The sequence below is a fragment of the Rana temporaria genome, chromosome 7, assembly GCF_905171775.1.
Source record: "Rana temporaria chromosome 7, aRanTem1.1, whole genome shotgun sequence".
NCBI classification, from domain to species: Eukaryota; Metazoa; Chordata; class Amphibia; order Anura; family Ranidae; genus Rana; species Rana temporaria.
The window spans coordinates 70,122,407-70,148,118 of NC_053495.1; the positions used below are offsets into that span (position 1 = coordinate 70,122,407).

The window sequence follows — 25,712 nt, forward strand, 5'->3', positions numbered from 1 at the left end:
TTCTTTGTATTTGTATGGAAACAATAAAAAAAAATATTGAAGTTAAAAAAAAATGCTAGCAGTTTTAAATAATCCCTAGTAAAGCAAGCTTCCCACCGTGACCACTGGAAGGGTGGTTGGTGGCTCTGACAGAGGGTCTACAGAAAAAAACCAAAAAAAAACCACTGGTACTTCTGGCCTGTACGCACAGAAGAACTAGTGTCAGAAACCATGAATCAGACCGAGACAGAAGTACAGTTAAATCACACTGGTTTAATAATAAAAATAAAAAAGGTAAAACAGAGTAAGCGTAGTCAAAACTATCACCTATTTTGTAGACGCTATAACTTTTGCGCAAACCAATCAATATACGATTATTGCGATTTTTTTTACCAAAAATATGTAGAAGAATACTTTCCGTCTAAACTGAGGAAAAAAATATTTTTGTTTTAAATTGTGATATTTATTTAATAAAGTAAAAAATAGTGTTTTTTTTTAAATTGTCGCTCTTCTTTTGTTTATAGAGCAAAAAATAAAAACCGCAGAGATGATCAAATACCACCAAATGAAAGCTCCATTTGTGGGGGGAAAAAAACACAAAGATTTAATTTGGGTACAGTGTTGCATGACCGCGCAATTGTCATTCAAAGTGCAACAGCGCTGAAAACTAAAAATTGGTTTGGGCAGGAAGGGGGTGAAAATGCCCCGTATGGAAGGGGTTAATAAAAATAAATAAAAAAGGTAAACAGAGTAAGCATAGTCAAAACATAGCCAGAGTTCAGTAACCGGATCGGGTAGTCGGCCAAGCTAATGTCCAAAAGCCAGCGATAAAGGTAGTAGTACAGCAAGCAGGAACATCAGTCAAGCGAGTCTTCAACAGGAACGCAGGAGATAACATCACAAGAGACCAACATCACAAGAGACCAACACAGGTGAAGGCAAAGAGCAAATGAACGAGATAGATCTTCTCCGCCGCTTCTGGGTATGGGCTGCAGGACTGGGCGTTCCAATTTGATTGACAGGCTTCAGACGGTCGCATACATCGCGTCACGATTTTCCGAAAGTAGCCGAAACGTCGGTGCGCAGGCGCCGTATAGAGCCGCACCGACGTTCGGCTTCTTTCGGCTACTCGTGACGCGATGTATGCGACCGTCGGAAGCCTGTCAATCAGATAGGAAGGCCCAGTCCCGAAGACCATACCCGGAAGCGGCGGAGAAGATCTCTCTAAAACATTAAGTACTGCTTCGATTTAAAAAAAAACAAAAAAACACCCGATTCCCCTTGACAAAATGAGTCTCAATCTAATGTTAAAAATTGTTTTTTGGGTGAACTCCCGCTTTAAGTAGGCAGAGCTGATGAGCAGGATAATCAACAGGTGGATCACCGTGGAGAGATGGGAGCTGGCAATCAGCTAACAGCTGAGCTGCCAGCACAGAGAAGGAAGGGCTGAGCCCAGCCCTGACAGTACCTCCTCCTCAACGACCCCTCCCCCTCAGAGGACCACCAGGCTTGAGGGGAAAATGTCTATGGAAATCACGGAGGAGGACAGGGGCATGTACGTCAGAGGATGGGACCCAAGAGCGTTCCTCCGGACCGTACCCCTTCCAATGCACCAGGTGCTGTATGCGCCTACGGGAGTCAACAATGGACTGTACTTCACACTCCTCATGGTTCTCAACCTGTATAGAGTGAGGACGTGGCACCGAGGTGGTAAAACGGTTGCAGACCAAAGATTTCAATAAAGAGACATGAAACACATTAGGCATACGCATACTGGAAGGGAGGTCCAACGCATAAGCCACTGCGTTTATCCTGCGAAGGAAACGGAAAGGCACAAACCGAGGTGCGAACTTCAGAGAAGGAACACGCAGTCGGAGGTTGCACGATGACAGCCAGACCCTGTCCCCGACCTGGTAGGAAGGCGCAGGCAGGCGTCTGCGGTCAGCACAGAGTCTGTACCTCTCGTTAGCCTGTCGCAAAGCCTCCTGGACTTGTACCCAAGTGGAACGAAGACCAAGAAGATGTTCCTCGAACGCCGGAATACTCTGAGGAACAAACGAGTCAGAAAACATGGAAGGTTGGAAACCATAGTTCGCTATAAACGGGGACAAACGGGAAGCATTACAGAGACTCTCGGGAACAAAGCAGCGGTCACAAGGTTTCTCAGGAGGGGCATCAACCTGAGCAGCAAGAATTTTGTCTCCCAAAGGAGAAGAGAGACTGGTGCGAACCGTAGCCAGAATACAATCAGGAGAAATCACAGGAACCGGAACAGTCTCCATTTTGGAAGTGGAGGAAAAGTGTTGTGGCGTCAGTTCTTACATTCTTCGTACCTGGCATGAATGAGACAATGGCCTAGATTCAGGTAGGGCTGCGCACTCTTACGGAGGCGCAGCGTACCGTTTTAACGCTGCGCCTCCGTAAATTACCTGCGCTACGCTTCATTCACAAAGCAGTAGCTCCGTAATTTGCGTGGGCGCTCCATAAAAATGGCCGGCGTAAGCACGCGTAATTTAAATGATCCCGTAGGGGGCGTGGATCATTTAAATAAGGCGCGTTCCCGCACCGAACGTAGTGCGCATGCTCCGTCGGGAAACTTTTCCAACGTGCATTGCGGCAAATGACGTCGCAAGGACGTCATTTGCTTTAACGTAAACGTAAATGGCGTCCAGCGCCATTCACGATTCACTTACGCAAACAAACGTAATTTTCAAACATCGCAACGCGGGAACGACGGGTATATTTCGCATTGGCTGCCCCTGCTAATAGCAGGAGCAGCCTTACGCAGAACCCGACGAACGCAAACGACATAAAAAGGGTACACAGGGCGCGCGTACGGTTGTGAATCGGCGTGAGTATGCAATTTGCATACTCTACGCTGACCACTACGGGAACGCCACCTAGCGGCCATCGTAAGAATGCAGCCTACGATACGACGGCATAAGAGCATTATGCCAGTCATATCTTAGGCTGCAGTCGGCGTAACGAGCTTTCTGAATACAGAAAAGTCGTTACGCCGGCGCAACTAAGCAATTGCGCTGCGTAACTATGGATATGCAGACGCAATTGCTTACTGAATCCACCCCAATGTAATTAAAACTTGACAAGAAAAGAGCCCATCGTGCCCTTCTGGGAGAGAGGCGCTTAGCCTCAGACAAGAATGTGAGATTTTGTGAGATTGTTATGGTCAGTAAGAATTTGAACTGGCACAGTGATGTCCCCATTCTTTCAGGGCTAAAATGATCGCCAACAGGTCTCTCGTAATTGCACTCAGCAGGTGACAATTTCTTGAAAAAGTAGCCACACGGATGCATAGCGCTGTCAGAGCTAGGACGTTGAGACATAAGGGCGCCAACTCCAGTCTCAGAAGCATCAACTTCAAGGATAAAAGGAAACGTAGGATCAGGATGTGCCAACACAGGAGCAGAAACAAAGGCAGCCTTAAGACTCAAAAGCCTTAATGGACTCTGGAGACCAACTCCGTGGGTTACGGTCCTTTCTGGTCATATCAGTCAGGAGCTTGACCAGAGATGAGAAGTTACGAATAAACTTCCGATAATAGTTGGAAAAGTCAAGAAATCGCTGCAGAGGACATAAACCCACGGGTCGAGGCTACTGAAGGACAGCAGAAAGTTTCTCTGGGTCCATCGAAAAATCAGCCGTGGACATTGCATAACCCAGGAATTTGACCTGTTCCTGATGGAATTCACACTTCTACAGCTTACAATAGAGATTGTTCTCTCAGTTTCTGAAGCACTCGACAGACATCCGTGTGGTGGCTCTCCAGGGACTTGGAAAATAGGAGGATATCATCGAGATGGACCACCACACATAACTGCAACAAATCTCAGGAGGACATTGTTAATAAACTCCTGGACAACTGCCGGGGCATTACAGAGGTCAAAAGGCATTACGAGATACTAATGACCTGTTCTGGTATTAAAGCGGAGGTTCAGCCTTAGAGAGCACATTTTCCCCTTAGATGAATGCTCGTTTTGTCTAGGGGGAATCGGCTAGTTGTTTTAAATTATGATCCGTACTTACCGTTTACGAGATGCATCCTCTCCGTCGCTTCCGGGTATGGGCTGCGGGAATGGGCGTTCCTTCTTGATTGACAGTCTTCCGAGAGGCTTCCGACGGTTGCATCTATCGCGTCACCATTTTCCGAAAGAATCCGAACGTCGGTGCGCAGGCGCATTATAGAGCCGCACCGACGTTCGGCTTCTTTCGGCTACGAGTGACGCGATGAATGCGACCGTCGAAAGCCTCTCGGAAGACTGTCAATCAAGAAGGAACCCCCGCTCCCGAAGACCCATACCCGGAAGCGACGGAAGAAGATGCATCTCGAAAACGGGTAAGTACTGCTCATATTTTAAAACAAATAGCGGATTCCCCTGGACCAAACGAGCAGGAATATAAGGGGAAAAGAGGAAAAATTAAATAAAATGGGTGAACTCCCGCTTTAAAGGCAGTTTTCAACTCGTCGCCCTCCTTAGTCCTCACGAGATTGTATGCCCCCCTCAAATCAAGCTTTGTGAAAACCGTTGCTCCCTTGAGACGGTCAAATAATTCCGTAATCAACGAAATCGGATAGGCATGCTTAATGGTAAGACGATTGAGACCCCTATAGTCAATGCAAGGTCTCAGTTCACCACTCTTCTTCACGAAAAAGAAACCAGCGCCAGCACAAGACGAGGTTTTGCGACTGAAGTCTGCAACATACTCCTCCATGGCCTTATACTCCAAGACCGACAAAGGGTACATCCGGCCACAAGGGGTTATGGCACCAGGTTGAAGATCAATTGCACAATCATACGACCAGTGTGGAGGCAAAGTACCAGCTTGACCTTTGTCAAAGACATTGCTAAAATCGTTGTACTCCTCCGGCAGGGAGGAGAGTGAAGAAGTGCACAGGACCTTGGCTACCTTCTGGAAGCATCTCTTACTGCATTGTGGATATCAGGACAGAACCTCAGCACGGAGCCAATCAAAAGAGGGGTTATGCCTCTGTAAGCAAGGATAACCAATAACCAGCAGAAACTTAGGTGAGGAAAAAACTTGGAATTGGATTATCTCATGGTGAAGGGCCCCTACGGCCATGGACAACGGAACAGTCTCATGAATCACATGGGCAGGCTGCAGAGGTCTCCCCTCAAGAGCATCAATGGCAAGTGGAGTGTCACGCAGCTGCAGTGGAATCGAGTGCTTCGATACAAAGGCAGCATCAATTAACAGGCTTGCAGCCCCCAGAGTCGATTAGAGCCTGTATCTCGACGGATGACTCAGCCCACAACAGGGTAACCGAAACTAGGGGCTTATCCTTCTGGGAAACTGGAGACAAAACAACGCCACCTAAGGTCTGTCCATCACAGGACCTCAAGGTTTGGGCGTTCTCTGGACGGGTAAAACAAGACTTCAAAAAGTGACCAGCCTGGCCACAATAAAGGCACAATCTCTCCCTCCTCCTAAGGGCTCTCTCGTCTGCAGAGAGACGCGTGAAGCCCAAGTGCATGGGTTCATCATCACAGACCGGCTCGGTACCAGGGGGCATGGGAGGTGAGGGAGGCAAGGGTGGGACTGCAAAGCTTGGAGACAAATGTACAGGAGGCTTCCGAAAGCGCTCCTTAAGAGAGTCTCTCTCTTAGTCTAGAGTCAATGAGGATGGCAAATGTGATCAACTTAGTGGGTATCTCTCGGGCTGCTATCTCATCCTTGATGTTATCCGAGAGACCGTGAGAAAAAGCAACCACAAGGGCCTTATTGTTCCAAGCAACCTCTGCTGCCAGTGTACACAATTCAATGGCATAATTGGCAACCGTCCTCGTACTCTGATGGACATGAGGCACTTGGCAGCAAAAGCGGAGCATGCAGGAACGTCAAATACCATTTTGAAGGAAGCCACAAATTCTGGGTAACTAAGGACCATGGGTTTTTGCGTCTCCCATAGAGGGTTTTGCTCAGGCCAAGGCTCTGTCAACAAGCAAAGATATCACAAAACCCACCTTGCTTCTGTCCGTGGGAAATGCCTGGGGCAGCATCTCAACCTGGTTGAGAAACCCTGTGCACTGAACTGGATTGCCCCCAAATCGCTGCACAGAGACTACCGAAGCGGCCACAGTGGGAGACTCTAGACGAGCTGTGCGACTCAGGAGCGCCTGTATCGCCATGGCAAACTGATTCATGCGGTGATCCAGGTCATCCAATCTGGAAAAATTATTAACAAGTGGATTGGCTGCATCTTCTGAATTCATGGCCCTTCGCCTACTGTCAGAGACCATAAATCAGACCGAGACAGAAGTACAGTTAAATCACACCTGTTTAACCTCTTCCCTACCGGGCCATTGTAAAAGGACGCCGGCAGGAACCCTCCCTCGATCCGGGTGGACGTCATATGACGTCCTTTGTTCCCGGGGGTCTAGGGAGCGCACAGATCCACCTCCTGTCAGAGGTGAGGAGACCGATGCTGTGTTCATAGTACAGAGGAACACACATTTGTCTCCTCCCCTTGTGAGTCCCCTCCCCCCTACAGTTAGAACACACTTTAGGGAACATTTTAACCCCTTCCCTGCCAGTCACATTTACACAGTAATCAGTGCATATTTATAGCACTAATCGCTGTATAAACGTGAATGGTCCCAAAAACGTGTCCGCCACAATGTCACAGTCACAAAAAAAAAAAAAAAAAAAAAAAAAATCGCAGATCGCCGCCATTACTAGTGAAAAAATGTATAAAATAAAAATGCCATAAATCTATCACCTATTTTGTAGACGCTATAACTTTTGCGCAAACCAATATACGATTATTGCCATTTTTTTTTACCAAAAATATGTAGAAGAATACGTATCAGTCTAAACTGAGGAAAACATTTTTATGTATTACATAAAAAAGGTAAAAAATTGTGTTTTTTTTTTTTAAATTGCCGCTATTTTGTTCATAGCGCAAAAAATAAAAACTGCAGAGATGATCAAATATCACCAAACGAAAGCTCCATTTGTGGGGGGGAAAAAACAAAGATTTAATTTGGGTACAGTGTTGCATGACCACGCAATTGTCATTCAAAGTGCAACAGCGCTGAAAACTAAAAATTGGTTTGGGCAGGAAGGGGGTGAAAATGCCCCGTATGGAAGGGGTTAATAATAAAAATAAAAAGGTAAACAGAGTAAGCATAGTCAAAACATAGCCAGAGTTCAGTAACCGGATCGGGTAGTCGGCCAAGCCAATGTCCAAGAGCCAGCGATAAAGGTAGTAGTACAGCAAGCAGGATCTGTAGCCAGAGGAAACGTCAGTCAAGCAAGTCTTCAACAGGAACACAGGAGAAAGTCTCTTGTGATGTTAACACAGGTGAAGGCAAAGAGCAATTGAACTGGCAGGCTTTACAGCCCTTTCACACGGAGCTGATCAGTAATGATCCGCTCCGTGTGTCCACTTTGCTCAGCGGGGATCCTCCATAAAATCCCCGCTGAGCTGGCAGCTGACAGGGCGGTCCCCCGCACACTGTGCAGGGACCGCCCTGTGTTTCCTCCGCTCTCCCCTATGGGGGATCGGACGAACACGGACCGTATGTCTGTGTTGATCCGATCCGGCAGACGGAAGAAAAATAGGATTTCTTCCGTCTGCAAATGCGGATCTTTGCGGAGGCGGACAAATTACGGGTGTCAGCGGATGTTCATCCGCTGACACCCGTAATCACATAGGGACCCATGTATGTCCCGTTTTCATCCGCAAACGGACGGATGAAAATGCGGACATACGGTCCGCTAGTGTGAAAGGGCCCTTAAGTAGGCAGAGCTGACGAGCATGATAATCAACAGGTGGATCACTGTGGAGAGATGGGAGCTGGCAATTAGCCAACAGCTGAGCTGCCAGCACAGAGAAGAAAGGGCTGAGCCCAGCCCTGACACCTAGTAAGAAGGCATAAACCTTATCCTAGCTGTGCCCTCTGATGAGCATATCAGGAAGATTTCTTCAGGGACAGGGCTCTGCCACACACCTGTGTAAGGCATCCCGTGGATAACTCCAGTGTTACAAAATGTGCCAAGGTGAGCACCAACAGCAGGACCCAATGCATGGCAATAAAATTATAGGCCAGTGCCCATCTAGTGGGGTCCAGGTACAGTCCCCAAGGCTTTGCTTTGGGCTCAACCTATCTGGAAGCTGCATTAGGAGAGATTTTAAGCAGAGGCTATATTTTTTTTCCAGTGTCCAATCAACTGAAAGAAGCCACATAGAACCCAATGGTAAAAGCTTGTGTCCCATTTGTATGGGACACAAGCCATAACCACTCTGCCATAACAATATATCTTAAATCTAAACAAAAAGTATGGGGGTTTGCTTCTCTCAGCAGGAGAAAAAAAAGACACTTTCTTCTAGAACACAAGCAAAAACAGAGGCATAATTGAAGTAGGAGGGGTTATGCTGGGCTGTCCCAACAGCTCTGATTAGTTGCCAGTGTCCAATATCCTTATGTCTCTGAATATCCTCCTGAAGATAAAGATAAATGTCGGCATTTCCTGGCAATAAAAATAGTAAAAAATAAAATAAAAAAAACAGCGCCACACACACACATAGTCCTTATCAGAGCATGCAGCCTGGAAAGTCAGAAAAGGAGAGAGGACGAGCGAGCACCCCGCTCCTGAACCATACCAGGCCACATGCCCTCAACATGCCCACCCCAAAGAACCTTGTCCCTATCTTGATGGGGACAAGGGCCTCTTCCCGACAACCCTGGGCTGTGGTTGTCGCAGTCTGTGGGCAGGAATCTGGAAGCACCCTTTAACAAGAGCCCCCCCCCCCCCATGTGAATGGGTATACCCCATCATACCCATTCACCAAAAAAAAATGTAAAAAAAATATTAGTAAAAGCAGTTTTTGACTAAGTGTCCCCTGATGTACATCCATCGTCAATCACAACGCCCGGCGGACCCGTAAAATATATATATATAAAAAATAAAAAAAATGCTCTGGTGGCACCACTCCTGATGGTGTAAAAATATTTTTTGACACTTTTGTTGTTAAATGGGTAGGGGCAGTGTTGCTCATCTTGCTTTAAAAAAGTAATTAGTTACAGTTACAAATTACTTCTCTGAAAAAGTAATTGCGTTAGTGACTCAGTTACTACATTGAAAAAGTAATTAGTTACTCAGCAAAGTAACTGACTTTTTTTTAATATTCTACAATGCAATTACGTTCTATCAGACCCTCAGACTGAGAGTTTTGGCTAAATAAGTCTACCGTAATGTACTATTACCAGGTGCATACTAGAACATTATGGCGTTGACTTGCAGTGGGGGCCTTTTTAATGCTATTAATACCACTTTAGGAGACCATTCACAGCAGCAGGTGTGCATTCTACAATGTTGTGTGTGGTGTAGGAGGGCGGTGTGATGCTTGGCTACTTTTAAAACTGAAGGTCCCAACTCCTTATTGTAAGGCCTCTTTCACACGGAGCGGACCGTTTTTGTGTCCGCTCCGTGTGTGTCCGTCGGCTCAGCGGGGATCATCCGTAATCCCCGCTGAGCTGTCGGCGGACAGGGCGGTCCCTGCACACTGTGCAGAGACCCCCCTGTCTTTCCTCCGCTCTCCCCTATGGGGAATCGGATGAAGACGGACCGTCTGTCCGTCTTCATCCGATCCGTTCCGCCGGACGGAAGAAAAATAGGGTTTTCTTCCGTCCGCAAAAGCGGATCTTTGCGGACGCGGATGGTTGCGGACGTTAGCGGATGCTCCATCCGCTAACGGACGCGATCCCATAGGGATACATTACAAGTCCGTAAACGGACTTGTAATAAACGGACGAACGGTCTGCCAATGTGAAAGGGGCCTTACTTGCATTTGATATGTTACATTATATTTAAGAATCCGGTACCTATTTTTTTTTATGTACATACATGTCAGTTGTTATATTTCAATAAAATATAAAAAACACTGAAGGTCCTATTTTCTGACAAGAGTGGTGCTTTAACCCTTTACTGTGGTGTGTGGGAGAAGCTGAGGCTGTCATGTGGTGTGAAGTCAGAGCCCTGTCCTCCTCTCCTCATACTAGTGGTGTGTATGAACACACACAGCATGGAGCTCTCTCCCCTCAGAGCACACATCTCTCAGTATGGAGTTCTCTCCTTCACACTGCGGGGCCGGGGAAGTGGGGATAGTTCAGGTGATGAAACTTGTGGCAGGCAGGCAGGGGGGTGTATATGAAAGCAGACACCCTCCATGCTGTGGAAGGAAGAGGTGGGGGCTGCAGGGAGGAGTGAGTGAGGGAGAGTGAGTGGCTGGGGCTGCTGTGACACCAATTAGGGCTTTCCTCCATACAGGAGAAGGGGATTCCTGGGAAGAAATCTGCAGCCTCACTGTATGTCCCATCCACTGTCAGCGTGTTTGGAGCTGGAGGGCAGACAATGAGGAGCAGTGGGGCTTCCCCTCCCGAGTCCCACCCCGACACAGGTGACCCGTCCCCCGGCAGTCCTTAGCCCCCAGTCCCCGCACACATCACCTGTAAATCCCTGGAAGAGCCCAGCACCATCCGCAGCAACAGGTGGAGAACCAGAAGAAGCTCGGCACCGCAGAAAACACTTTCAGCCAATCAGAGCCAGAGGCAGCTGCTGGCCAGGGAAGAGAAGAGGAGAGGAAGCGCTCCGCCAATCAGGAGAGGAGAGGGTGTGTCCCGGCAGTCACTTGTCTAGTAATGTGCCATCTAGATGCTGCCATCTAGTGGCAGTACATAGTTACATAGTTAGTCAGGTTGAAAAAAGACACAAGTCCATCCAGTTCAACCACAAAAAATAAAAAAACAAAATAAAAAAGAGATTTTTAATACAGCTTACCTGTAAAATCTTTTTCTTGGAGTACATCACGGGACACAGAGCGGCATTCATTACTATATGGGTTATATGGAGTACCTTCAGGTGTAGACACTGGCAATCTCAAACAGGAAATGCCCCTCCCTATATAACCCCCTCCCATAGGAGGAGTACCTCAGTTTTGTAGCAAGCAGTATGCCTCCCAAAATGGTCCTCAAAAAAGAGGGGTGGGAGCTCTGTGTCCCGTGATGTACTCCAAGAAAAAGATTTTACAGGTAAGCTGTATTAAAAATCTCTTTTTCTTTATCGTACATCACGGGACACAGAGCGGCATTCATTACTATATGGGATGTCCCAAAGCAATGCTTACAATGAGGGGAGGGAGAACATCTCCAAGACAAAAGGATTTAATTTAGAGATATACTCAAATCATAATAAATCCAACTTAGTTGAGAAAAATAAAATTTTTAAATTTAACTCGAACAAGAGGAGCCCCCGGAATCCGAGGGTCTCAAACTGCAGCCTGCAGCACTGCCTGCCCGAAGGCAGTATCAGTATTCCTTCTTACGTCCAACTTGTAGAATTTTGTAAACGTGTGGACAGAAGACCAGGTTGCCGCCTTGCAAACTTGAGCCATAGAGATCTGGTGGTGTGCTGCCCAGGAGGCGCCCATGGCTCTAGTAGAATGAGCCTTTAATGATACTGGAGGAGGCAACCCTTTCAAGCCGTAGGCCTGAGTGATTAATTGCTTAATCCACCTAGAAATGGTGGACTTTGCAGCTGCCTGCCCCTTCTTGGGCCCATCCGGTAGAATGAACAGCACATCTGTCTTCCGGATCTTCTTTGTAGCTTTAAGATAGGCCTTCATGGCCCTGACAATATCCAAGGTATGCAGCAACCCTTCCTTTCTGGAAGTAGGTTTAGGGAAGAAGGATGGTAATACCAAATCCTGGTTCAAATGAAAACTGGATATGACCTTCGGAAGGAAGGAAGGATGAGGGCGGAGAACGACCCTGTCCTTATGAAAAACAAGATATGGTTCCTTACAGGATAAGGCTGCCAGCTCCGAAACTCTTCTTGCGGAAACTATGGCAACCAAAAATACTAACTTCCTTGTCAGTAGAACCAAAGGAATATCAGCCAACGGCTCAAACGGTTGTTTCTGTAAACTTGACAGAACAAGATTTAAATCCCACGGACAAAGCGGGGATTTAACTGGAGGTCTAATACGTAAGACCCCTTGAAGGAAGGTCTTAACCAGCGAGTGGGTGGCCAGCGGCCGCTGAAACCACACTGACAGAGCAGAAATCTGTCCTTTGATTGTGCTTAATGCCAATCCTTTATCCACTCCTAGCTGGAGAAAACTTAATACTCTATCGATGGTAAATTTGCGAGAAAGCCATCGCTTGGACTCACACCAGCCTACATAGGCCTTCCAGACCCTGTAATAAATCACCCTAGAGACCGGTTTCCTGGCTCTGATTAGGGTAGAGATTACTTTCTGAGACAGACCTCTACCCCTGAGAATCAGGGATTCAGCTTCCAGGCCGTCAAATTTAGATGCCGTAAGGCAGGGTGGAGGATCGGACCTTGCGATAGCAGGTCTGGCCGTAGAGGAAGAGTCCAAGGGTCTCCCACTACCATCCTTAAGATTAGTGAGTACCATGCCCTTCTGGGCCATGCTGGAGCTACCAGGATGACTGGTATGTGCTCCACCCGGATCCTGCGCAGCAGGCGGGGTAGTAACTGGAGCGGGGGAAACGCATAAAGAAGTTTGAACTGATGCCAAGGGCAAACCAACGCATCGGTTCCGCAGGCCATCGGATCCCTTGAGCGGGACATGAACCTGTCTAGTTTCTTGTTGAGTCTCGATGCCATGATATCCACGTCCGGCACTCCCCATCTTTGGCAGAGTGCTTGAAAGACTAGTGGATGCAGAGACCATTCCCCCGGCCATAGAGTCTGGCGGCTTAAGAAGTCCGCCTGAAAGTTGTCCACTCCTGGAATGAATATTGCCGATATGCAGGGCACATGAGCCTCTGCCCATAGAAGAATCAAGCTCACCTCTCTCTGAGCGGCTTGACTCCTGGTTCCCCCTTGGTGATTTATGTGTGCCACGGCCGTGGCATTGTCTGATTGAATTCTCACCGGGAACCCCTGCAATTTTGACGTCCAAGCCCTGAGGGCTAGTCGAGCAGCTCTGAGCTCCAAGATGTTGATGGGCAACTGCTTCTCTGGCTTTGCCCAAGTACCTTGGCGAGTGCAACCATCCAAAATTGCTCCCCAGCCCGTCAGGCTGGCGTCTGTGGTCACTATCTTCCAAGCCACTGGGCTGAAAGACCTCCCCTTCAGTAGATTCTGAGGGTCTAACCACCAACACAGACTTTGTCGGACTCTTGATGAGAGCGGCAACGGGATATCCAAGGCCTGTGGCCTTCTGCTCCATGCTGACAGGATGGCTGCCTGTAGGATGCGAGTGTGGCTCTGGGCGTATGGTACCGCCTCGAATGTGGCCACCATCTGCCTAGTAACCTCATACATAGGCGAATAGTCGGTTCTTTCTTGCTTAGAACCAGTAGGAATAATTCCTTGATGGCTTTTACCTTCCTCAGAGGTAGGAACACTCCTTGTTGTTCTGTGTCTAATCTCATGCCGAGATATTCCAACTGCTTTGTGGGCTGGAAAGCTGACTTTTCTCGATTTAGGACCCAGCCGAACCTCTCGAGGTATTGGACCGTGAGGGCCACTGCTCGCTCCAAGCCGGGAGACGAGTGATCTATGACTAGGAGGTCGTCCAGGTATGCTAGGATCGTGACCCCTTGGATCCTTAGTTTGGCTAGGATTGGAGCTAGGACCTTCGTGAACACCCGGGGGGCCGTAGCCAACCCGAAGGGAAGCGCCACGAATTGGAAGTGACGCGAAGCCACCATGAAGCGTAGATATCTTTGATGTGGCTGATAAATTGGAACATGAAGGTAGGCATCCTTTATGTCTATGGACGCCATGAAGTCGTCCTTCTGGAGTGTGGCAGCTGCTGACCGCACGGATTCCATCCGAAATGAGCGGATCTTTAGATATGCATTTACCATCTTTAGGTCCAAAATTGGCCTGACATCTCCATTGGATTTTGGGATGATGAATAGGTTGGAGTAGAAACCCAGCCCCTGTTCCAGGACTGGTACCTCTACTATTACTTCCTGGGAAAGTAGATGATCTAATGCCGATCTTAATGCGGCTCCCTTTTCCGGATCGTTTGGAATCCTCGACTTCTGGAAATGAGGAGGAGGAAACCTTAGGAAATCTAATTTGTAGCCTGTGGCCACGGAAGACCGTACCCACTCGTCGGGAATGCTGGCTTCCCAAATCTCTGAAAAGAGTCGCAGCCTTCCCCCCACCTTCGTGGGTGGGGGCGCCCCTTCATAAGGTTGGCTTGGGGGCTGGTTTTGCTGGTTTGCGAAACCACTGCCTTTTGCCTCTAACAGCCTGTCCTTGTGATCTGCTGTTGAAGCCGAAGTTTGCTTTTGCAGGAGGCCGTCGATACTGCTTGGCATTAGAGGGCCCCTGCCCAGGGGAATACTGTCGTTTAAACGCAGGTCCCTGAACCTTCTTCTTAGTTGGCAAGAGAGTACTCTTGCCGTTTGAAATGGTCTGAATGTATTTATCTAGGTCTTCTCCGAAGAGTCGTCCTCCATGGAAGGGGAACCCTACCAGGAGTTTCTTGCATGGGGGCTCAGCCTCCCAGCTTTTTAACCATAAGAGTCTTCTCATATGGATAAGGGATAACGATAAACGTGACGCTTGCTGGATAGAATCCTTGATTGCGTCTACCGTAAAACATATGGCCTTAGGGACATCCGAAAATTTTTCTGCCTGCTGGGCCGGAATAAGTTTAAGCATCTGCTTAAATTGATCCGATAATGCTTGAGCGACCCCAATCGCAGCCACAGCTGGCTGTACTACTGCCCCTGCAGTAGTGAAGGAGTTCTTAAGTAGTGCTTCCAAGCGCTTATCAACTGGATCCTTGAACACCTGTATGTTTTCTACAGGGCATGTTAACGATCTGTTAACACATGAGATGGCTGCGTCCACTGCAGGAGTAGCCCATCTTTTGGAAAAATTTTCTTCCATAGGATATAGGACAGAGAACCTTTTAGGTGGTAAGAAGATCTTATCTGGCTTGTTCCAATCTTGGAACAAAATTCCCTCTAATAGAGGATGGATCGGAAACACAGCATTGCTTTGAGGCGCCCTCAGTGAGCCCAAAGCTGAAACCGTCGATACCTGGAGATCTGGTACTGGCAAGTTGAATGTCCTATGGACCAAGTCCGACAATCCTTGAATCCACCAGCTCTCCCTCAGGGAGACTGCCCCAGACTCCTCTGTATCCGGGTCTTCGATCCCTGAACCTACTTGGTCCGTGTCCAAGAGGTCGTCCAATTCCCCTGAGGAAAGGACCTCCTCTTCTGAGGGTCCGCGCTCGGGCGACGGAGATCTATTCCGCTTACTGCCCCGCATAGCTGCGGATATCATTTTTCCCATGCTTTTCTGCATCTCTTTTAAAGAGGTGAGTAATACCTCCTCCGTGACCATCTTAGGGTTGGACTGACCCGCGTCAGCTCCAGCCCCAGATCCCGATGGCCCCAAGGCTCCCTGTAGGGAAAACAGCAGCATACCATGGTACAATACCGAGGTACACCTGCTACCTATTGGTATTTGGAACTATAAAAGTTAATTGTCCAAACACCTGTTTGGGGGATAAAAAAATGCTTCCTCTCCCCTAGATGACTTTTTTTTTTTTTTTTTTTTGTTTCAAATCCAGGAAAGAAAAAACATTCTGTCCCCCTGAGTAGTATTGCAAAGAAAAACTATGAGATGGAAAAGAAACAGCCTATTTCTAGGCTTGACAAAACAGTCCTCTGAAGACTGCAATATCCTTTCTGGCCACTGTGTGTCCTCGGCGCCCCGTGCTGCCGCTCTGGTCTTTCTCCTCAGTTCCAAAGTATTGATGGAACAAACAAGGAAGGGCCGCCCCTTCCTTTAAGCCACTGACCCGCCCTTCCCCCCCAGCAACCTCAAACAGGAAATGCCCCTCCCGACAGGGGGAGGGGGGGGGGATTTTGGGAGGAAGGGACCTCTCTGTTCCAGCAAACTGCAGCCTGCAGCCTGGAACCATGAGGAGGTCAGCGTTTTGCCTGCTTGCAGGCTCTGAGGAGGAAGACTGAATGGAGCATCGCCTGGAGGCCTGCAGGTAAGCAAAGCTCTCTGACACACACATATATTTTTATATAACACAGGCCCCACTCAATGCTTTTCCAACACTACAAGGGAGGTCACATCTTATGGGGAATAATACATAGAGAGCCATCCTATCTTTATGATATGTGACTAGTTTGCCAGATGCAGTGCATAACTTTAGGCATGTCCCCTGTGACCCCCCAGAAAAAAACCTGCTAAGAACCAAGTTCCGCAAGTTTTCCCCTCACTTACCTGCTCCATGCCGCAGGACTTTGCCAAGCAAGAGGCCCAATCTTCCCCCATCTCCGTGGGGATGTCTAGACCTTCAGGCCCTGGGTTCCTATGAAGGATCCACTGTCCTGGGCCCATATAGCACCCTGGCAACAGAAAACTTTAGGTACCCAAAGGTTTCTAAGTTCTGGGCCCAGGGTCCAGCTCTCTAAAAAGAAAAGCATTATGGGCTATACCCCAAGGGTTTGGGGTCCGGTTACTGACCACTTTAGCGCTGAGGCTTTTTTGGACAGAACCGGTAGCTCACCTAATCCCAAGGATGCGGAGGCAAGCTAAACCATGACTAACACCTAAGACACTGGCGTAAAAACTGAGGTACTCCTCCTATGGGAGGGGGTTATATAGGGAGGGGCATTTCCTGTTTGAGATTGCCAGTGTCTACACCTGAAGGTACTCCATATAACCCATATAGTAATGAATGCCGCTCTGTGTCCCGTGATGTACGATAAAGAAAAACAAACACAGTACAATCCTATACACCCAACTCCATACCCACAGTTGATCCAGAGGAAGGCAAAAAAAAAAACCAGCAGAGCATGATCCAATTTGCTACAGCAGGGGAAAAAATTCCTTCCTGATCCCCCGAGAGGCAATCGGATTTACCCTGGATCAACTTTACCTACAGTACAGTACAGTACAGTACAGTACAGTAGATGTAATTGCGGTAACGCCGCCCAAGTAATGGGAACAGCGTTGCCGAGAGGGGAAGAGTAATCAGGTAGATTACTCGTTACCCTCAAAAGGGGCTGCGTTAGGTAACGGCGTTTATTTAAACGCCGTTACTTACAACACTGGGTAGGGGTATGATGTACCCAATACCCATTCACATAAGAGGGGGCTGGGATCTGCCCCAAAGCACCAATCCCCCCCATGTTGAGGGCAAGTGGCCTGGTATTGTTCAAAAAGGGGGGGGGGGGCGCTCTCACACTACTGCTCCCCTTTCCTGACCTGCCAAGCTGCATGCTCGGGTAAGGAACTGGTATGGATTTTTGGGGGTAGAAATTTTTTCGATTGCCTGGAAATGCCGGCATTCTTTATCTTTACATTCATCTGTCCGTGAGAAAGCCCACTTGGATTTCAGCTTTAGGGGTTTAAAACACATACAATATGAACATATCATGAGTTCATTTACAGTTAAAACAATGAAGTTCAGTTCTTTATGATATACCGCACTGTTAACTTACCTTGTGGACTGTGGCTCCCAGACTGGCAAGGACAGACAAAACTTCTACATCAACTTTGCGGCTGTACGTTTGACCTGTTATTATGTATGCCCTAGAACAAGAAACATATGTATGTGACCCTGCAGACCTGAAGAGATCTCAAGTAGACTGTATATGCAATATGTTTTTTTAAATAAAATGGTTTCCAGCGTTGCAGAGATAAAAGAACATGCAGCAAGTCAGTAACCAGTCAGCAATCATCTACTTTACAAAGTTCTACATTCTCAAAAGCGGAAACCAAATTTGTTGCTTTGAGCTGGTATAATTTGGACATTAGTACCTTTTTGCACTGGCCTTTAAATAGGTCTGTCTGCTTTTCCACCTCTCAAGTTAGAGCTTCAGGCTCCCCACCATAAAAAATAATGCGCTTTGTGAATAGGCCGCAGTCTTCTGGAACCTGTGAAGGGTTGCAGGGGAAGCGGGGTGTTGAACTTCCGGTCAAAGACAAATGCCCGCCCCCCCCCCCCCAATTATGGCAGCGAAAAGGGAGATCAGCAGAAATACCCGTTTTGGGTGAAGCTCCACTTTAAAGTGATACTAAATTCACATTGTTTAACCGCTTGCCAACCGCCACATGACTATATACGTCGACAGAATGGCAACGGGCAGGCAGATTGGGCAAGGGCAGAACAGGGGAATTGCCCTATTCTGCCTAGTGACACTGTCACTGATGACGATTCCCCGTGATCGGAGCGGTCATCAGTGACATGTCACGTGTAGCCACGCCCCCCAACAGCAAGAATTACTTCATAGGGAACACTTAACCCCTGCAGTGCCACCTAGTTGTTAACCCCTTCACTGGCAGTGTCATCTTTACAGTAACCAGTGCATTTTTATAGCACTGTTCGCTGTAAAAATGACAATGGTCCCAAAAATGGTGTCAAAAGTATCCGATGTATCCGCCATAATGTCGCAGTCCCGATTTAAAAAAATCACTCAACGCCGCTAGTAAAAAAAATAATATTAATAAAAATGCCATAAAACAGTCCCCTATTTTGGAGAGGTTATACCTTTTGCACAAACCAATCAAAACACTTATCGCAATTTTTTTTACCAAAAATATGTAGAAGAATGCATATCGGCCTAGACTTGAAAAAAAAATCCTGTTAGACTTACCGGTAACAGTATTTCTAAGGAACCTTCCAGGACAGCTACTTGAGAGATGATTGGCTCCCCCCTCTACAGGAAACACAAAATCAGATACAATTTAAAAAGGCCCCTCCCTTTCTTCTGACCTTCAGTTGTTTAGAAGATCAAGTAAACCTCCAAAGTGCACTCGGCAGAGGAAAAACACGAAACAACTAAAAACACACCACCATCAGGTGAAAGAAAAAAAAAAGGGTGGGAATATAGACGCTGTCCTGGAAGGTTCCTGGAAATACCATTACCGTTAAGTCTAACGGGGGTTTTCCCCCCTCACCTTCCAGGACAGCTACTTGAAAGGATAAGCAAGATACTATACCTTAGGGAGGGACAACAACCCGAAGCACTTTCCGACCAAAGGAAAGGTCCTGGCTGGTAAGCATCTGAACTCTATAATGTTTGACAAATGCATGAGCGGAAGACCAGACGGCAGCTTTAGAAATTTCTTCCCATGATGTAGCCATGCATCTTGTTGAATGAGCCCTAATTCTTTTTTTTTTTTTTTTTTTTAAAGCGCGAACGCAGTCCCCCACTACCACAAATTATGCAGTCGAGTTTCTAGGACTACGACCTGACGCTTTGTAAGCTTCACAAATAGCTTCCCTAATCCATCCAGCGATAGAGCTTTTGGACGCTTTGGATCCATTTTTGGGGCCACTGAACAATACTAACAGCTGGGAGGAACTCCTAAACCTGCTGGATTTCTTCATAGGGAAGTTTTGGGGGTCTGCTTAGGCTTTGAACACCAAGTCCTTTTCTGCCCTTATGCTTGGCTTTGGGCCTTTCCCCTAGTGTTAGACTGGGGAGGCTGTCGCCACTGCCTGAAAAATTAGGTTTCAGGGGCTGGAGAAAGAACGCTTAAAATGAAGGACGTTTACTCTTCTTCTTAACCAGCAACAGAGTAGACTTGCCTCCAGTAATCTTTTGGATGTATTTATCCAAGTTATCCCCAAACAGGCGTCCTCCCCCAAAGGGGAACGCTGCCAAGTATTTCTTGCAAGAAATCTCGGCCTCCCAATGTTTTAACCAAAGGGACCTGCGCATGTTTAACTGCAGGAGATTCAAGCGGGATGCTTGCTGAACAGAGTCCATAATCTTATCAATCGTAAACACAAGGCCTTAGGAAGGTCCTCATAAACCTCAATCTCCTCTGTAAGGAGGAGATTAAAGGGTCACTAAAGGAATTTTTTTTTTTAGCTAAATAGCTTCCTTTACCTTACTGCAGTCCTGGTTTCATGTCCTCATTGTTCGTTTTTGCTTTCATGTTTCTGTAAATCCTCTCTGTTCTGGACACATCCTGGTTGCCTGTTTCCTGATAACCACAGTACTGGGAGATTTCTCACGGTGGTCACTAATCAAGGAGCTGTGTGTAAAACGAAACTGGATTGGTGCTGAGGAGTTTTAGACAAAGTATCACTGCTCTCTATTGGCTGACTGCCCTCTAGTGGCTCTCTGTACATCAGAGAACCAGGAAACAACAGCAAAAACGAAACTACACTGCAGGCACATTATATGATTGTTTTTTTATCTATTTTTAATCATTTTTAAAAGGAATCAGTTAACTATTATGTCTCTATGCCCTGTAAACAGTCATTTCAGCTAAAAAAACTTTTTCCTTTAGTGACCCTTTAATCATCTGCTTCATTTGTTTCTTAAGGAACTGACATACACCAATAGCTGCAACTGCAGGTTGTACTACAGCCCCAGCCATGGAACAGGAGGCTTTTAATAGGGACTCTGGCTTTTTATCAGTTGGATCCTTAAAACCCTGTGCATTGTCTATAGGACAGGTCAGGTTTTTGTTTGCACAAGAAATAGCTGCATCTATAGCAGGCACCCCCCATTTCTTAGTGAAACCTTCCTCCATAGGATAAAGGAGGGAAAACTGCCCAAGAGGAGAAAAAAACTGTTTATCTGGGTGAACCCAATCATCATACATCAGTTTATCCAGCAAGGGATGAACTGGAAAAGAGCATGCACCAAAAGGAGGCAATTTGTAAGTGGCACGCACCATCTCTGCAAAATATTGCACCTGCATTTTTAGCGACTGAGGAGGTAGCAGGAACCCTCTCATCCTCCGAGTCCTCAGACTGCACATGATCCTCATCTCCAGAGAGGGATTTTTCATCCATCTAATGAGAGCCAGAGCAGATGAAGGGGATCTACCCCATTTCATTCTCTGCCATCTTTCAAGAAGTTTGCTATAATAGTAACAATCCTTCCTTCTAAGCCATCCAAAAGCAACTTTTAAAGCGTCCTCAGTGAGGTATACAGGAGCTGCCATAGGAGAAGCTGCAAAACCAGACAGGGGAATATAATCATCCTGTGAGGCTGCTACCAGACTGACAGAGGGGGGTGGTAAACTGCAGCAAGCTCAGAATCCTTAGCTGTACGCAGGGATTTTCTGGTGCCTCTTTTACTAGCCCTTGTTCCTCTTCTCGGGGACATAGTCCTTACTGCAAAGCAAAGGTACTATCCACAAAATAAATGCAATCACTGTTGCACTATAGTCTTACAATACACAAAATATCAGCTCACTGCACAACCTGATGCCGAGTAGGAGTCTTAGGTTTGCCCGATTCAATCCACAGGATGCTTACAGCCTACAGCTCTTTGTCCATACCGCTTTACAGAAGGCTTCTGGCATGCTGGGCTTTTAAACCAGCCTCTTGGTGCCTGAACACAGGTGTTCCGTGTTTGCGCACGGGCACTAGCAAACACGGCCCTCCCCCTATCCATGTCTCACTAAGACAGTTAAAAGCACGCTGCCGGCGCGCGCACGCCGCTGTCATGGCGGCACCCAGAACGAAGAAAGGGGGGAGAGATTACTGGGGCATCATTGGGGACCCCTGTATGCATTTTTGTGGCAGAGCCTGCAGCGAAAGGAGGAGCGTGGTGTTTAAATTGACCGACTTCACTGAACTTGTTCCTGGATGGCTATGTAAGAATACACCAGGTATGCACTTACTCCCTCCAGTGGCGAAAACCAGGAAAGACATCCTACTCACAAAAGATAAATATAAAATTTAAATTATCCTCTTCTTACCTTATCCACGTCGCAGGAAAATCGAATAAAAGTAGTTCGAGCTTTCATCCATCACGGTGGGCAAGTTGTGCCAACCTTCAGGTTTATCAAGGGTTCCATTAGAGAAACCTCATACCTGAACCTGTAGAAGACTATGCCAGAAACTTTTCGTGCCACAGTTGTATTAGTATGCTAAAGTCTGGATCCCAGACCTCCGCAGAGAGACATTCCAGGCAAACCTCGTTTCTTCATTACACGAGGCACGGATACCACCCATCTTAAGCTTTTGATATCGGCACGACGTATGGATCCGGTTATAGCTCCGAGGCCTCCGCAGACAGACCATCAAAAGAGCACCTTCTTTTTAGCACATGTTGAACGTAACCAACCACCTTAAACACTGGCGAAAAAAGTACTCTCCATTTTGGAGGGGTTACCATATTTATCGGCGTATAACACACACTTTTTTACCCTGAAAACAGAGGGTAAACCTCTCCTGCGTGTTATACGCCGATATCTGTTTTTTTTTACCAACAGGGGGCGGGGATCGGGCCGGCTGGGACAGCGCTGGCAGTAAACTTTGAAGTTCAGAAAAAATTACTGTCAGTCCTTTGTCATATACCGCTCCTCCTGTGTAAACTCTCAATGTAAATCTAAGCCTCTGCATATCTTAACGCCGCTCGTTGTGGCTGCTCTCCTCCTTCCGCTCCGCCTCCTCCTCGTGTGTAGCTTTTGATTGGAGGAGGAGAGCAGTCATGTGACCGTCAATGAAGGAGAGGAGAGCAGTCACATGACCGGGTCCATAAGAGAGAACAGCGTTAATGGAGGTATTTTTAGAACTTTGCTTTACAATGAGAGTGACACCGTGTATGAGAAGGGGCTGGCAGTGTAAAATTTTCTCCACTTTAGAGTATGCTGGCAGCGCTGTCCCTGTCCCAGCACTGGGAGTGCTGGGGGGTGTCTTTATAATGAAAAGGGGCTGTGGTGTTGGCTGCGGTGTTGTACAGGGGGTCCATGTACTATGCCAGGGGGCTGTGTAATGTTTTTTCCTGAAATTTCCCTCTTGAAGTTAAGGTGCGTGTTATACGCCGATAAATACGGTATATAGGGGAGGAACGCAATTTTAATTGTGTTTGCCAATGTCCAATCACCTGTGGTGACTACATAACCCATTAAGTAATTAAGGCTCTGTGTCCCGTGATGTATGATCAAGAAATATATATATTTTTTTAAAACGCTCCCCGTCCCGTCAAGCTCGCATGCAGAAGCGAACACATATGTGAGTAGCACCCACGGTGTTCAAAGCACACGTGAGGTATCACCACGATCGTTAGAGCGAGAGCAATAATTCTAGCCCTAGACCTTCTCTGTGACTCAAAACATGCAACCGGTAGAATTTTTTAAACGTCACCTATGGAGATAAACGGCAAAAGTTTGTCGCCATTCCACGAGCGGGCGCAATTTTGAAGCGTGACACGTCTAGTATCAATTTACTAAGCATAACATTATCTTTCACAATATAAAAAAAATTGGGCTAACTTTCCTCTTGTCTTATTTATTCAAAAAAGTGTATTTTTCCAATAAAAAGTGTGCTTGTAAGACCAAAAAAATTTAACTTGTAAAACTACAAATCTCAGAAAGAGGCTCAGTCCTTAAAGCGGAGTTCCACCCAAAAATGGAACTTCCGCTTTTCCGGTTCCTGTCTAATACAGGTATTTTGCTCCCACTACTGGGCATAGATACAAGAGCCACGCGCGGGTATTAGCCCCACGTCCGGCGCCTTCTCCCCCCCCCCCCCTCAGAAGACCTGTGTGTCTTCTGGGAGACACACAGGTCCCAGAAGACCGCAGGTACCAGTGGGAACGTGCAGCACGAGATGCGCAGTAGGGAACCAGGAAGTGAAGCTGCAAGGCTTCACTTCCTGATTCCCTTACAGAAGATGGTGGCGGCAGTATCCGAGAGCTGAGGGATAATCATCTTTAGGTGCCGACATCGCGGGCGCCCTGGACAGGAAAGTGTCCTTATTTTAAAAGTCAGCAGCTGCAGGATTTGTAGCTGCGGACTTTTAAGAGAAAAAATAAAATTGTCAGACCTCTGCTTTAAGTGGTTAAAAACATATCCACTCACATTTGTATAAAGATATACAAGCATAGAAAACCGAAACCGGACGTTCACACTGGTGTGCTTCTCAATGGCCCGATAGGACATCACTACCTGCAGTCACCTGACATGTTTGGCCTTGTCACCTGACACGTTATCCTTGGGTAGTGTGGTGTGTTAATTTACAGTGCGATACTACTCCTCCTTCACCCAATCTATCATTGTTGTTCCTGGTTCATAAGCAGTGATGCAATTTCCGCTTCATCTTACAGCTTATCATCACAGCTTATCATGAGTGTACATCTCTTCAAATCCTAGCTAACATAAAAAAACCTGGTCAAGAATAGACTTGACATTTGGAAATCCCTCTCTTCTTAATGATGTGCAGGAGAGAAGTTATTTGTCTGCGGTCTTGTCAGATCATTGCCCACTCCTGGTATAGGTGCACATTGCTCACACTAGATCTAGGGAGCTGTGGCGCTTACGTAACCGGTGAATCTGTCATCTCACCTCTCAGGAACATCTACTCTACTATTACAAATGCTGGGTCAGCTTCTCCAGGTGCGGTTTGGACGCCTTTAAGGCATCCACAAGATATTCTTCTGCATCCACCATTGCCTCCATTAAGGCAGAGCCATTGGCCTGTGTTTCAGCTTTACAAACTTTAACAGAGGACAGTATGCAACGGTACTCAGAGTCCCCCTCCCTGGCTAATTTTGACCAACTTATGGCAGTGAGGTGGGATTTACAAATTTATTTAATTGAAGTTGCCCAATTGCAGATTCACAGCCATAAGCAGGAGTTTTTCAAACAGGGAAACAAAAATGGCAGGTTTTTGGCTATGCTGGCTAAACATCAGCTTCCACTTACCATTATGGGCGAGTTTAAGCAGTTTTACATTACCTTATATTCCTCCTCTCTCCGATTGGACTTTCACCAATTGTCCTTGGCTCCTTTGGTGTTGGGTTGGCTGTGTGACTCGGAGCGCACCTACTTAAGTAAGGAAGTTACCCCGGAGGTTACAGCAGTTATAGGCTCAATTCCTAATGGCAAGTGGAACTTCTGGCCTCAAATCTGGCTGCCTTGTATAATGCATGCCTGACCTCTGGTTCCATACCCTCATCCATTCAAGATGTGCATATCGTTCTTATTCCCCAGCCCCTAAAAAAACCTACGCTTTTGTGCCTCCTACAGGCCTATAGCTCTACTTTAATGCGCTTTCAAAATAATCACCAAAATATTGAATTCTAGAGTACGACAGGTAGTGTCAACTTTATTAGATCAGGACCAGATGGGTTTCATGCCTGGTCAATCCACCGACATTAACACCTGCAGGTTGTTTTCCAATATTCATGCAAAACATCTGAACCAGGGCTCTAGGACGATAGTCTCTATCGACAGAGAAAGCCTTCGATACTGTCGAATGGTTATACCTGTGGGAGCTACTAAGGAGGATGGGCTTCCTGCTCAATTTTATTTACTGGCTAAAAACTTTATAGCAGGTATTTATATATTTATATTTATTTTAAACTATCCCCAAATGATGATCGTTTAGATTGAAACATGTCGGGAATTTGCTGACAATACTGCTTTTTGTTACATGCCTGTTACAAGTGCTGAAAATGTGAGTGTAACCCCTTTTTTTGATTTTGCTACCAAGTAAACTTCTAAACGGATTTACACTATGTGCATCTTTGCCTTCTTTCTTCCTACTTTCGTTGTATTGAGTGTCTGAACCTCCATATGGACCCAAGTCTACAACCCATTACAAGGTGCCTCTGAACCGACCTTCACCTGATCCTGTGTTGGACTTCACCTCCTCGCTGGTATCATCAACTTTAAGCGCAATTGACCCATTAGGTATATGCCTATTTTGGGTCCACAGCTTCTGGTAAGCAACTTCGGTGCTGGATTTATAC

The 25,712-nt window shown here is 46.8% G+C and overlaps 1 protein-coding gene across 1 annotated transcript in view; it reads right to left on the reverse strand.

Moving 5' to 3' along the window:
* Nucleotides 1-25,712, reverse strand: part of ADSL (adenylosuccinate lyase) — a 299,794-nt gene that overhangs the window by 127,387 nt on the left and 146,695 nt on the right. The window contains exon 7 of the mRNA XM_040359575.1: nucleotides 17,487-17,577. Within this exon, the coding sequence (XP_040215509.1) occupies nucleotides 17,487-17,577 (91 nt within the window). The remainder of the gene's footprint in view (nucleotides 1-17,486; nucleotides 17,578-25,712) is intronic.